Source organism: Micrasema longulum, unplaced genomic scaffold, assembly GCF_059751315.1.
Source record: "Micrasema longulum isolate JH-2025_06_02 unplaced genomic scaffold, ASM5975131v1 h1tg001806l, whole genome shotgun sequence".
Classification (NCBI taxonomy): domain Eukaryota; kingdom Metazoa; phylum Arthropoda; class Insecta; order Trichoptera; family Brachycentridae; genus Micrasema; species Micrasema longulum.
In genome coordinates, this window is record NW_028278980.1 from 51,092 (window position 1) to 65,701 (window position 14,610).

The 14,610-nt window shown below is 34.0% G+C and overlaps 1 protein-coding gene across 1 annotated transcript; it reads right to left on the reverse strand.

Moving 5' to 3' along the window:
* Nucleotides 1–180: 180 nt before the first annotated feature.
* LOC148273902 (protein DENND6A) lies at nt 181–10,118 on the reverse strand. The gene has a single exon (XM_088237979.1). The coding sequence runs from the start codon at nt 8,908–8,910 to the stop codon at nt 7,228–7,230; it is 1,683 nt and encodes a 560-aa protein (XP_088094105.1). The 5' UTR covers nt 8,911–10,118; the 3' UTR covers nt 181–7,227.
* Between the last annotated feature and the right edge of the window lie 4,492 nt (nt 10,119–14,610).

Here is a 14,610-nt window from a genome sequence, read left to right on the forward strand (position 1 = left end):
CTCACCCAGAAATGTATTCTTCATCTGCCTTCCACTTATCTGAAACAAAGGCCAACATGCTAAAAAAAGAAATTTGGCAAACAAGATTATTCAAAATGAAGTATTAAATTTTTTGCCACCATATTTTCTGTATTACACGTTGCATGTTAAATTGTTACGGGATGCAAATAAAAAACACAGTTTTGTAATATGTATTTCATTCTTGTATATTTTAATAATTTTACAATCCTATAATAGAACATAACAATATAATATCAACAAAATTTTTATATAAAAGACACATCTTCCATATTATACGAGAAACCCTAGGTGGTTGGCGTCATTCAAGGTATAAAATGAGGAAGCTTAGTGTTTTAATTTGAATAAAAAATCTTAACGATGCTATTTTTTTTTGGTACACAAGAATAATAGTACTCAATTCACTTTTTACTGGAGAGCAGTTTTCACACACCAGCATTGTCAGTAAACTAATATTCATTCGCAAAAACAAAAGCACAAATTAATGTTCACTCATGAAAATTTTTAGACCATGGGCAATCAGAGGTATGTGATTGGATACGCTAATGCAGTGATGTGGCGTGACATAATTTCATTCATTTTTTAAATAATTTACTTGATTTTTCGTGCATTGTAGTTTCATTATATAATTAAAGCATTTATCAAATTTTTATGTTTGTGAAAACATTTTTTACATCCGATATGGGGTAAAATTAACCATTATCATTATTAATTTGGTGTAATGTTTATATTAATTTTATGTGACAATAAAATTTACTCTGCAAATATAGAATAAATAAAATCATTCAGAATTCTACAATACAGCATCAGAAAGTGATTTTAAACAAAAAAAATATATATTTAAATAGTTTAAATCATAAAAATTAAACTATGTATTTATTTTGTCATGAAATTTTATCGATCATAGTTGTTTTTTGTACATTTTAGAGAAGTTTCACAGTTCGCTCAAATGGTCCTATTGTTATTACGTCCCATAAAATATTCAAAAATACAATTTCAGGTGAGTTTAATATCTTCATTATAGCAATTTTCTGCAAAGGAAACAAATTACATTTTCAACAAAATAAAATTAAGTTTTACATCCAATTTGCAGTTAAGAATTTATTTATTTTGCATTGATGGTGCATTTTAATTGAATATAATAACCAAAGTTTAGCACTAATAACAATGGAAGAATCAAGCTTAATATAAAAACTAACAACAAATTAATCTATAAATCAGCAAATCTATCTTAAAACAACATGTCATTTGTATATATTATTTTAGGCAATTACATTGGCAGTATTGTGTTTTTCAACAACAGTTATCTTCTATCACAAGAGTTTTTTCATAACTCTAAATAAAACATTCAAGTTTTTTAGTGAAAGTTCTTTGTAGAAGTGTATTATAATGTATTAAATTAACAGAAGAGTGATGATACCTAAGTAAATGAACAAATGCATAGATAGACCTAACAGTTTCCACTTTGCGTTATATTTTACACTTATTTGTTAAATAAATTTGTATAAACCACTTTAATTTTCAATTATACGTTGACTGATCGACCGATTTCTTTATTTATTTTTACATTTTATGAAATACGAAACTTTACAATAGATTTTTTTGACATTAAAATGTCTATTCACTCGTTACTCGAACTTTCTCGTGTGACAAAATACCATCAGATTTGAATAGCTCATACTAATATTGCGTAAGCAATTTGTCTGTGATGTTGATCTTGGTGTCATTATCAACAGGTCCAGGAGCATTACTAGGAGATAATAAAAATAGTCATCAGAATACTTTATTTAATAATTATTTACTTGAATATAACAAAACAATTAAAGATGTCATCTCATATGATCCCTAAATATGCTCGAATGAAAGAAAACATCAGTCAGAGGAAAACTCGAATAGAAAAAATGCAAATACATAAAAAATTAAGATATTATGCACTTGTAATGTGTCTATTTAATTATACATCATTGATTTTGACATATTGATTTGGAAAATAATTGTATTTTTAATGTATTCAAGATAATTACATACAATGGTAAGCTAAATATAAATGTGACAATTTATTTGTCACAGTAGAATGCTTGATGAATGAAAAAATTTTACTTTACAAAAATATTGTGGAATATGAATTGAAGAGTGATTTTTCAAAGAGTTCCAAGTCAAAATTTATGAATTTCAAAGCAAGAATGCCTTTGTAATCACAAATAAAAGCTGCATAACCAGCAAGAAAATTTAACCGATACTACAAGGCTTTAAAATTTCATTTATTTCCTCAAAATGCCCACAAAAATCCTTATTTAAAAAAAAAGTCGATGATGGCAAATTACCAAGTTGTATTTAAGTGATCTGATTGCATAAAACGAGTCTTAAATCACTTTGACATGTCATATTTAAAAAAATCACGCGATCTGATAAAAATGGACAAATTACAAATAACTAAATAGGTGCGAAGGTTTTCACGGTCACTGTTATCAATATGTTTCTTCTTTGGGTGATACTGTGTGTGTTGGATTTGTTCCGATGTTTCGGCTACCATTGCAGGAGCCATCTTCAGTTTGACTTCAGTTTGACTCAGTTTACCTTGAAGATGGCTCCTGCAATGGTAGCCAAAACGTCGGAACAAATCCAACACATACGGTATCACCCAAAAATGAAACATACGAATAACTGTCTTTTTCTAGATGATCTTTTTTGCCTTGGGAAACTTTGAAAAATCTCTCTTCAATTTAATTATGAAAAGCTTTTGGTTAAAATAATATTCAATATATTATGTGTTTATCAAAAATCACAACTGTTATGGAATAGACCAATTTAATTATAGTAGTTTAAATTAAATAATCGCTTCATCACGAAAGCGATAACCTAACATCCCTGATGTATGAACTTTTTAATTAATTGATATGAATCTCAATATGTAGAGCAGATAAGTTATTGAAAATAAACAACAATATTCATTGAAACGTAAAAAATTATAATTACACAATAATAACATTAAACATTAATCTTTAGATGTTTTAATTGCATACCTGTGGTATCAGGGTATAAATTGTTAAAGTTAGAATAAAATAATGCATAGATGAAGACAGGGCAAAATTGTCTTGTTTCAGATTTGAACCAAAAATGCAGAGGACAGAACAATAAGTCAGGACATTCTCCTAGAGATAGACGGGCATGTTATCTCCGCAGGACAATGACTTACCCCCACCACCTACAAACTACGATCGAATTAGTATTATCCCACTGTCCTGTCCTGCAAGGTTTCAATTTAGAACTAACACTGTATTTCTTCACTTACATTCATGGAAACATACAGAGGATGTACCCATAATTATTTATCGCATTTTTCTGCTTCATCATTTTGCTTTGCGTACAAACAATACTCTAAAATAATCTTATGTTTTCTAGTTGACATATAGAACGTGTAGTCCACTCACTTCTCAATTTGAAACTGACATACACTATATTTATATTCTTAACAGAATATTCTTGGTTATAATAAAGAGGACTCCTAATTTTCCTGGTTCATTTGTACTAAAATAATTATATATGACTTGAGAATTGACCCCGCAACCACAAAAATAATACTATTAAGCCAAAGTGAAAATAAAATTTTACAAGTTGGAATATCTACAGTTTTTTATTATAATGGACTTTTAAGTCTTTCTAGGCGAATGTCTGAAATATTTTATTTTTATTTTGTTTATTAGGGGGAAACAACAGCATTACAAAATATACACAACATTATATGATTGCATAAAATAAAGCCAGTAGTGTTTCACAGATACACAATTTTAAAAATCTAATGAAGTTAGGAAAAGAGAACTTAAAAAAAACTAAAAATAATTATGTGTGAACATATTTCTATCTAAGAATTCAACAACCTAAGATTCAATAATAAGATTAACGCATTTAAAATATAATCCAGTTTAAAATATCATAAGAATACAAAAATACATACACACCGACCGCAGAAGCATTTTTGTTAATTTAATTTTATTAAAATGCCAAATCAAATCAATTATAAGCTATTATAATTAGCGTTTGTAGACCAATCATCGACTTCAAAGTTTTCATGTGAACATATTTTCTTTATAATTTGAGATTTTTATACATGGTAATGTTTTGGAATATTTTGTACACTAGCTAAGCGAACTCAATTCACCAAATCTCTAGATTTTAACAGAGATACAATTACTGTTTTATATTAGAAAATCGCTCGGGATTTTTCAATATTTAAAGCAATAACCTTGTGGGCAAATATTTCAATAAATGTTAGTAAATATATAACCATTTGCCATCAGTTCTATGTTTACTGGTTTTAAGATTCATCCATCTCTTTGTCGGGACCTTAATACGTTTGCAGTTATGCTGGCTGTAGCCCTCAAAATAATGTCAAATTGAAGTAATTACATGAAGATATTGTGTCCCTATAAAATGCATACAAATCCCACTATACGTCTTCATCATAGTAGTTGTACTAAAATATACACCGGTACACAGAAAAGTCGGTAAGTGGTTATATGAAAATATCTACAAACATTTATCGTTAGGGATTTTTCCCAGAATCTATTAAAAATAGGTTAAGCAAAAGTTCTAGAAAAATTTACAGCATGTTACATTACATTACAGTGTGTATGGTAAACTCTGTCACATCCAAAACCATGATAATCGGTATGAGCATGAAGACATTAAAAAAAAAAATGCTTTAGAACCGATTCAAAACTAAAAACAAATAGTTTCATACTTCTGCTGGGGAAAAAACAGGAATGCGGAGAGGGTAGCTAGCTCTGCGCTCTGCAGAAGTAAGCGACCATTTGTTTTTTTAATACGACATCTTGCTCATACCAATTATTGTGGTTTCGGATGTGACAGGGTTTACCATGCACGCTGTATAGCATTTATTTTTTGACAGTTCAAAGTATTGTCCAAAACTAGTTTTGTAATTAGAGCCTTTATCAAATAACTAATATTAGTTAATTAACTTTAAATTAAAATTGTAAATGAAAACCATGCATTTTTAGTTGGAAATCAAGTTATGGGCTAAGAAGTGAGTTATGAAAAATGAAAAAATATAAATAACTAAGTATAGAAAACAATTTTCTTTAAAATATGTTTGTCTTCATTCATCTTTTATTTGGTTGATTTGTAAAGTAGTCACAAATATATTATGCTATTTTGGTTCCAATATTTTTCTTTTAAAAATAGATATAAAATAATAATTATGATTCTTGGCTAGTAATAAAACACAAATTTACAAAATATGACTTAAATTTAATTAAACATATCATATAAAACATTATCTTTGTAATATAATTAATTGAACAACAAAAGCATGTTGGGAAATGTGTGTTTTAATTATTACATTAATATCACACCTTGGCTAAAGCATTGAAAAATTATTACTTCTTTTTAAATCTACAATTTACAATTTGAGAGATATTTCAAGAAAGTTATATTTTTATAGATATCATTTTGTTTCAATATTTTTTTTACATATTATTATAGAGTCCAAAAAACATTTTAAAATACAACGTCAGTAGAACTAAACTAGCTCATTATTCAAATTTAGTTTCGAATCAACCAACCAATCTTCAGGACTACATAAATAAAATCTGTACCTTAAAGCTGAAAGTCACATTTTTCACACAAAATTGTTCAGGAGAGCGGTTTGAACTTATAAAACTATTTCAAATGTATCTCTCGAAGTAAAAACACAATTCATTGCTGTTTTTTTATTTTTATTTATATGCTATTGATAAGAATATTTAAGAAAAAAATATTTAAAGTATGGACTATCAAATAACTATGGGACTTCGATGTTTTTTGTTCTAACCGCCCGGCTCGCGCCCTAATTCCTCCTCGGACTTTAGTATAAAAAGTAATGTGGAATATTGAATGAAAAACAAAGTATTTATAAAACTTTCTTAAGGCAAAAGAAATAAATTACGTGCCATTGTTTATTCATGATTTTTTTTAAATTTTATTTTTGCACCACAACAGGCCAGGAGGCCTAATTACAGTGGTGAATTACATCACAGAACACCCAGGCTTGAGAAAAATCACGTTAAATTTGTGTGTTCTTACCGGGAATCGAACACCACGGAGGCCGCCCTTAATTAATTGTATATAAAATAATGGATGTCAAATAACAGGTAAATATAAATTTAATGACATGATACTAATAGCAATAAAACAGTAATTGAAAGTAAACAGTATGTGAAAAAAGGCAAAGTAAAATAATGAAATTAACGGCAAAAGAAATGACAATGGTTAAGTATGGTTGATTATAGTTTGTTATAAAAATTGTGGAATTTATTCGGTATCCACTGCTTCATTAATACCAGAAAACCGTTGAATTTTGTTGAAAGCATGGGTATTATTACTGCACTACTGGTGTTTTAGAACAAGCTATTTCAGTAGTGGTATACCGGAGGACTCCAATGTTTTTAGCATTAATAGAATCTGAATATATGAACAAAGTGACATTCATAACTTAATTTAGTAAAAAATGTGATTTCCAGCCTTTCAGCTTTAAGGTACAGAAATATAAAATATGTTTTCAAGAAGTACTTATTTTAGTTATAATTTGAAGATAATTTCATATTGTCGATAGAAACACAAATATTGAGTGTTGATAAAAGCAAACAGACATCTCAACAGAGATGAAGATTGTAGATTTTATAAAAATCAAAAAGATAACGGTAGAAATCAGAAAATCAAACTCAATATCATACATGAATAAAATCAGCTTGATGTTACTTCTAGTCTGAATTGAAGGTTATAAGTATTATAAAAATATATTATTTCGCTGCCATGTTTGGGAATCGCATTATCTCTTGTGTTTATTTGTCAGGAAGCAGGAAGACGGGTTGGCGCTTCACATATGGCTTGTACTTGTACAATGGGTTGGATCTCAATTTGTAATTAATTGTAATTGTATATAATATAATGGACGTCAAACACGCTGTCTTTGTAACAAAATAAGGCAAGATGCTGTACATGCTTATTTACAGAAAATCAAATGGAAAATATCCAAAGTACATAACTAGATCGAATTCGAGAATAAAAGCTCACATTTGAAATTAACTTTTTTAAATTAAAATATTCGTGCACTTTGATTACAATTATCGGAAACATATAGAATATAAATGAAATGTGATTTATCTTGATTTCGCTAACTATTTGGCTCCTGACGAAGCTTGTCATCAGATGTCACGTAGCACTCTGCAGTATGGACTTCAAATCATCGGGGAGGACTCGCGTAATGTCTTCTAATCTCTCCGCCAACAGGGTTCTCGTGTTGTCTTTAAGGGGGAGATGGAGATCGGATGATATTCTTACGGTGTTCCTCAGTTTCAAGACCATGTCGACTAGCTCCACTTCGGGTCGTCCGGCGGCCCATTGCGCTAGGTCACTGCGTGCCAGGGTGTCGAGTTGCAGCGCCTGCAGGGTCCGCGCTAGCTCGCTGTACTTCCTCTGGAACCATCCGTTGAAGTTGGGCGTCTTGAAGAAGGCCCGGTAGAGGCCCGCCCAGTCGCCCTTCACCCCCGTGGTGAGCTGCGGCCCGCTCTGCTGGAGCATGCTGATGAAATCGTCCGGGTTGAACGGGTTCGGCAGCGGCGCCGTGCGGAACGCAGAAATATTCTTTTGAAGAGGCATTAAAGATGCCATGTACCTTTCTAAAGGTATCATGAAGTCGTGGGTCAGTTGGAACATGTGGCGTCGCACCAGCGCCGTTTGCACTTCGGCCGGGCGTTCCGAGCGGTTGCTCACGGCGAGCCTTTTCAGTATCGACTTATCCTTGAGAAGGTAAGGTTTGTATTGCGTATAAACCCCCGGAGCGAGCTCGGACGTCTTGACGCCGACTTTCCGCAGTTTAGACTTGAGCACCGCGCCGTCGTTGAGCCTCACGGTGTGCGGCCAGTGGTGCAGAGTCTTCGCGAAGAACGGATTGGTGACTCCGAGAATGACGTTGGGCGGATTGTATTGTTTCTTAGTGAATTCTTTGAACTCGCTGTCATGGATGGTGAAATAGGGGCGATAGTCGGCGCAGTACTGGAGCGGCTGGATCAGGTCCACGAGGGCCTGCACCATGGAGGCGCAGGCCGAGGGCGAGGGGCCCATGACCACCACGGGCTCCGCCGTCAGCGCCAGCTCCCAGAGGAGATGCAAGTGAGGCAGCACGCCGGCGAGCGCGCGGTAGGCGCGCGCGTCGCGCGGGGACGCACGCAGGGCGCCGCGCGGTGGGGCCGCGCGCGCCGCCGCGTCCGGCGTGCCCTCCGCCGGCAGGAAGCAGTGCAGCACCGTCCCCGACAGCGGCAGCAGCACGCCGCCCCCCGGCGCCAGGTGGTGCCAGCGGTCTATGTCGTGACACGCCGCTTCCAAATTCACGATCCCGCCGTCGAAGAAACTCGGCGCTATACACCCGCACACTTTGTACATTAAATTGATAAAGGGCAGCCTCGTCAGGACGACCACGCTCTTCTGGAAGTATCCCCTGGGCAGGGTCGGGTCCCGCACCTGGCGGAAGTACACGAAGCCCCACAGGTGCGCGGGGTCCGCTTGGAGCGTGACGGGACACTGGTTGTTGTACTCCGCGTGGCTCTTGGACAGGACGGCCCGCGAGCGGAACCTCACGTGGAACTGCGTATCCCCCATGCAACCGGAATTGGAGTCCGGAAAGGCCAAGTAACAAATGTTAGATTTTTCCTGATCCGTGAGCTTAACGTGCGGCGGATAGACGTCCTCCAGAGCTTGACCGAGCTCTAGATCGAAAGTGACGACGCACACGCAATGTATCCATTCCGAAAATCGTTCCCATTTCTTCAGCTCGAAAGGCTCTTTGTCGTTTAACCCGAATTCGTTTACCTCGCACTTCCGCGATTCATCAGCCATGTTTTGATTAGTTTCTCTCACCGAAACGGTCGAATCCGGGTCAAAAGTTCGCGTTTAATCAGCCATTGGACGTACGCGCGCGATATTCCATCTGTATGGCTTCAATATAGTTGACATTTAGATAATGCGAAATCGAAAACCAGAAAATTGTCAGAAAAATATAAATGTATATTTATTTACACAGCTGCTAGATGTCTTTTGGATAATTTCTTTATCTGTGATTTACAAGCGGAGCAGCCAACATTACAATAATCGGTCATTAGCTACGCGTTAAGTAGGAACCTGTCAAATTGTGAACGCTACATTTTATATATATTTTTTAATTCTACAGTAAATGCGAAAAACATTGTACATAATAAACTTCAGGGAATAGTTTTGAGTATAAGTATCTAAATTAATGAACATCAAATGCGATTGCAAGATAACAAAGTTTGGTAAGAAATAAGCGCAAACTGATTTATGTATTCTATTAATGTTGAACATTGTTTGTTGTTCTGTGTAACTATGATAGGGTAACATCATCATATTTTTTTTTGCCATTTTAAAGTAATAATGATTTATGAAATACTGTCGAGTAAAAAAAAAAATTTTTCGCTACCTACTTATCAGTAGCATAAAAAATATTTTTATATTTATAATTTTGAATTCCCCCAAAAACGGTCATTGCATTGGCCACGCCCCTAATACGTCACGATTCATGTTAATTTTAAACTTTGTTTGTAACCGTTTAAATTTTTATAGAACAGATTTTACCTGAAATGTAGAGTAATGCCAGCAAGCAGCAGAGTAAGAAGGAATTCAGCATACTAAATACTATCATAACTTCATATTCTGCAAGAGCAACAGTATTGCACATAACACATCCGTCCACATAAGAGCAACATCCTGGAGTACATCAACTACATTCCCGCCATGGAGACATGAAGAACAAAGGCACGCGACCTACAAAGAGACCACGGAGCGTGGTACTGTCAGTCACCCCAACCAAGTCGGCTCAACCCAGTAGTGTAGCAAGTCAGTCAGTCAGTTCCAGCATGTAGTCCAAGTGGTTGTTATCACCATCGCTCAACAAGTAAATTCATAATTTATTTGCCATGTAATAAATATGCATACAAATGTCAACAAAGTTTCTTCTGTCAACCTCCATCTGGGGTAGAAGCTCTAGCCCTCCAATAACAAGCAAAATCCTACAGATATATAGAATAAACAAAAATTAATCGAATACAAATATATACAGAGGTTACAGTGAGCGAGTAAATATTGAAAATGGTTGGTCGGGATGTGTATTGTTAACATGACAACGAAAGTCGTCTATGACTGAGTCTAAGGTTAATAAACCTTTAGGAGTGCGTGTCTCAGGACCTAATAATAAATAATTAAAGAGTTCAAAACCGGATAAAGTAAAAAGCAAACATAATAATAAATAATGTGTATATTTTATCATATTTACTAATATTTATAATACAAATTTTTAAAAAGAAACATGTATTTTACACTTTGAACAGCTGCACAAATAAATACATTCACAAAACATTGCGCAATCAATATTCTCTAATGTATAAATATATTATTTACAAAGAATATAAAGACTTACAATTCATATCAAACACAACATTTAGAATAAATTGGAAAACAACAATAACGATAAATTTAGATATACCTAAAAGTATGATACAAATTTAAATCTAATTATTTGGTCACAATAATTTCAATCCATTCAAGTCATGATTTATTGATGTTCAATAAATAAATTTAAATTGATGAAGAATACAGTTCTCTGAGAGAAATTGAACTAGAATCTTGCACTAGTGTTTTTGACTCGATGGCTGCTCTCAAGTAAAACTCCTAAGAAAGGAAAAAGATTGGAGAAACATCCGCCTCATAGTGCAGTGATCGGCGCATTTGTCTATCATGCTTGAGGTCTCGGATTCGATTCCCAGGAAGGTTGACATGAAATATTTGTTTTTAAGAATGGTTTTGCACCTAAGTATTTCATTGTCCCTGGACTGGCAACTGAAGCATAAGACTGATCACCTTATCTTCCTGTAACGTGTGATCGAGATACACTGTATTTGATTTAATAATACGCTGCCTTATGCATCACTATACACTGTGTAGCATTCAGAATTTATTAATAGTAATTTTAGGCGAATCACATATTGGCTAGCTAAATTACAAAATGGTGGATCGACGATTAGCCGTATTGTATTTTGGCTAATGTAATGTTTTGGCTAACGTAATGTTTTGGCTGGATACAAATCGTGCCCGATTGTTATATTTTCTATCACTTGAGGCGTTGCATGTCACATGTCGTTGTCATTGAGTAAAAATAGCATCTGGCTGTAAAACTGTTCCACAAATATTATCAAATATTGTGATAAAATATAAAAGGTGATGGTTTCGGGCTCAGAGTAATAATACGCCTCAGTCGCCCATATGGACAAAAACCACTCTATGATATCACCCACGAAGTTAGCTACAGTTTACAGAAATACAACGGGCCGTAGGTACTCAGGTCGAGAATAGCAAATGCAAATGGAAACTGTCCCTTACACATTTGTTGTTAAACAAACTAAACCAGAAATTTAAAATGCTTTTGTTTTATGCAATACAGCTAAAGGGCTTTTCTAGCGAATTATTACTCTGTGGTTTTGGGTGATAAACCAAAATCCACTCAATACTACTGGGAGATAAAATATGACTTGATAAATATAACCAATGAGTATTACCTTATTATGTAAAAGAAAATACCCAAAGACCCAATGGTGAATGTAATACATACAGAACAATAGTTTGATGTGTTATTTATTTACCCTTTTACAATTTTTGTACTTATTTTGTTTATGAGAAGTTAGGTTATGTTAGGATAGGTTGGGGTAGGTTAGGTGTGAAGTTAGGTTAGGTTAGGATAGGTTAGATTAAGTGATAAAACTGGAAACAAAAAAGTACTAAACATAACATATCCTAACCTAACCTAACTTCGCATAACAAGATAAAGTAAACGTGGTAAGCCAAATTGTAAAATGCCAAGCGTTGAAAATACGGCTAATAGTTGATCAGCCGTTTTACAATTTGGAGTCATTTTGTAATTTAACCAGCCAATATGCAATCCGTTTAAAATTACAATCCGGCTGCAACATACACATACATATTTACATTCTGCCTAATGTTTTTGATTTCTACTTCACATAATATTTTAATCATCCAAGTTTTTTTATTTATGTTATTTGAAGATCTTTTATTATATCGTCACCCTAACTTGTAAATCCACAAATGGTCAAAAATGATATTTTGGCGTTTTCTGTTGGGTCTTCTAATTATCTATATGTGTTTAAAATTTTAAAAAACTTTGCTACAATTGCTACAGAAGTAAAAACTTTTTTCACTCTCCCCTGAAGAAAAGCAAGTTTGGGATTAACGAGTTTTACAAGTAAGGCCGATGATATGACAATCTGTATTGCATAAATGTTTCAAATTAAATAAATATACATAAAATTAATAAATATAATCCAGAAACTCTCCTCAAAATCTCATTTAGCCACACACCAAATTTACAGTCGAATTTCTATAAATTAGTTACACTTAGAAATAAATATTTACCTAATATTAATTTGTGGAACATATTTGCTAAAAATAAAATCAAAATAAATAGCACATTGAACAGAAAGTTAAAAATATTAATACAATTTTTTTTAATTTATTAACAGAATTTTACTAATTTGGCTTTTACAGATTATTATATTTCGTAAAAACATTAAGTTATACAATATATTTAAAAAATCAATGGTAGAATATTAAATTTAGCTACATTCAAATTTTTTAAAAATAATTAGGAATAAAGGTCAATAAATTATTATTGGTACACCCATAGAATTAAGAATAGTCCAGAAACCGCATACGCACATCAAACAGAAGGCGACTAAAATACTCATAAATGAGTAGGTTTACGTTTTGACCCATAAGTTTCTTTGTAGACGTCGCTCAGTACGCAACTCCTGATTTGAATCCAACTATGCCGTGTTGTGTCCTTTCAAAGTGTAGAAATACTGCTAGGATCTCAAAGAAACTGGATGGTATCACATTTCATGTGTAATTAGCAAAAGAATGTTTAAATAGCAAATGCATTACTTAAAAATTGAATTATTTTTCCATCTGTCAGATTGTCGAAGAAAAAAAAAAGGAAATTTCGTTAGCGTTGCCAGGGTATTAAATTGTTTTACCCTACTTTGCTCATCTAATGAAATTTAGACCTCGGATTAAACAACGCCGTGGTGGACATTTGAACGACATTATCTTTAAAACATCAAATATTATTTAACATGATATAAAAATATCCATTTCATGTAAAATAAAATTTGTTTTACATTTTAAGTTCAAAGTTCATTAATTCAATTACCCTTAAGGAATCATACAAAAAATTGACCTTTTGCATTATTTGTGTGCGACAGATGGGCCCCATAGGCCTCTGAGTGAGATAATAATTATATTACTAATTTTGGCTAAAATTATTGCATTGTAAATGTGAAAAACCGTTTACATGAAAAAATAAAACTGACAGCTGCCAGCTTGTTACCATAGATACGCCACTTCGTATCTACGGTGACGAGTTACACAGAAATCAATATAAACTAAGGAAATATGTATACCTCTTCCTCAAATGAATGTCTACGATCGCGCCACTCGCCAGATAGCAGGTAGATGCTAGAATTTGCGGGATTTGCTGGTTCGTGAATTTCAGAGTTGCAATTGCGTTACCTTCATATACTTTTCCATCGAATCCCAATACAAATTAGTGCAATTACCTACTTTGTAATGGGATTCTTTCGACTTTAATGTTTGAACTTCTCTCGCGGCAGGCTCTATCAGATGTCCCGTGCTTAACTAGGCACTTGTCAGTATCTAGATTATTGATGCATGCAATAACACGACAGTGGCGATCCACCAACTTGATTTATTGATCACTAAAATGACTTGTTAGCGATCTCACTGAGAATACGAAGATCACATGCACGTTCGATGACAGTTCAGTTGTTACTGGGCCAGAGAGAAAAATATTGTACCCACAGTAGCATAATTGTAACATTCACACTAGGGCTCAGTAGGTAGCGATAAATTTGAAACCCATGCATTGATGCCCATGATATCCTTGCTCAGATAAACCTTAATGTAACTTGCATACCAATCTTGTCTGTCTGTGGGAAATTATAAAAATAACATCGGATTCTTTTCCCGTCTGCCAAGGATCCTCAGAACAGTGAACGAAATCTCATTAAACGGTACTGTCGATGTGTTCCTACAGCAAGGGCAAGCATTCAAGAAGCAAGCGGTGTTGTCACTCTTGACTCGCGATGACACACTTGCCATGTCTGCCTAGGTTATGCTATATTTATACCTTTTGTAAATTTATATAGATTTTAAGATTGTCTAAACTGAGAAGGTCATCACCATCAAGCCGTAAAGTTGACAGGGCCGAACACCGTTTTGGCCCACAACGCATAACCCGACGCAACGTCAGCTTGGACAAGTAATTAAACGTCGTGCAGCGTAAGGATATGCACATTTCATCTAGGCATTTTGTGTCGCCCGTCCACCAGCTCCTCGCCAGTGTTCGCTATTGTAAATTCTTTCTGTACAAAATTGTAAGGATGTAGCTCGTGAGTATCTACTCAATAAATAACTTCAATTGTAATCCATCTTTCT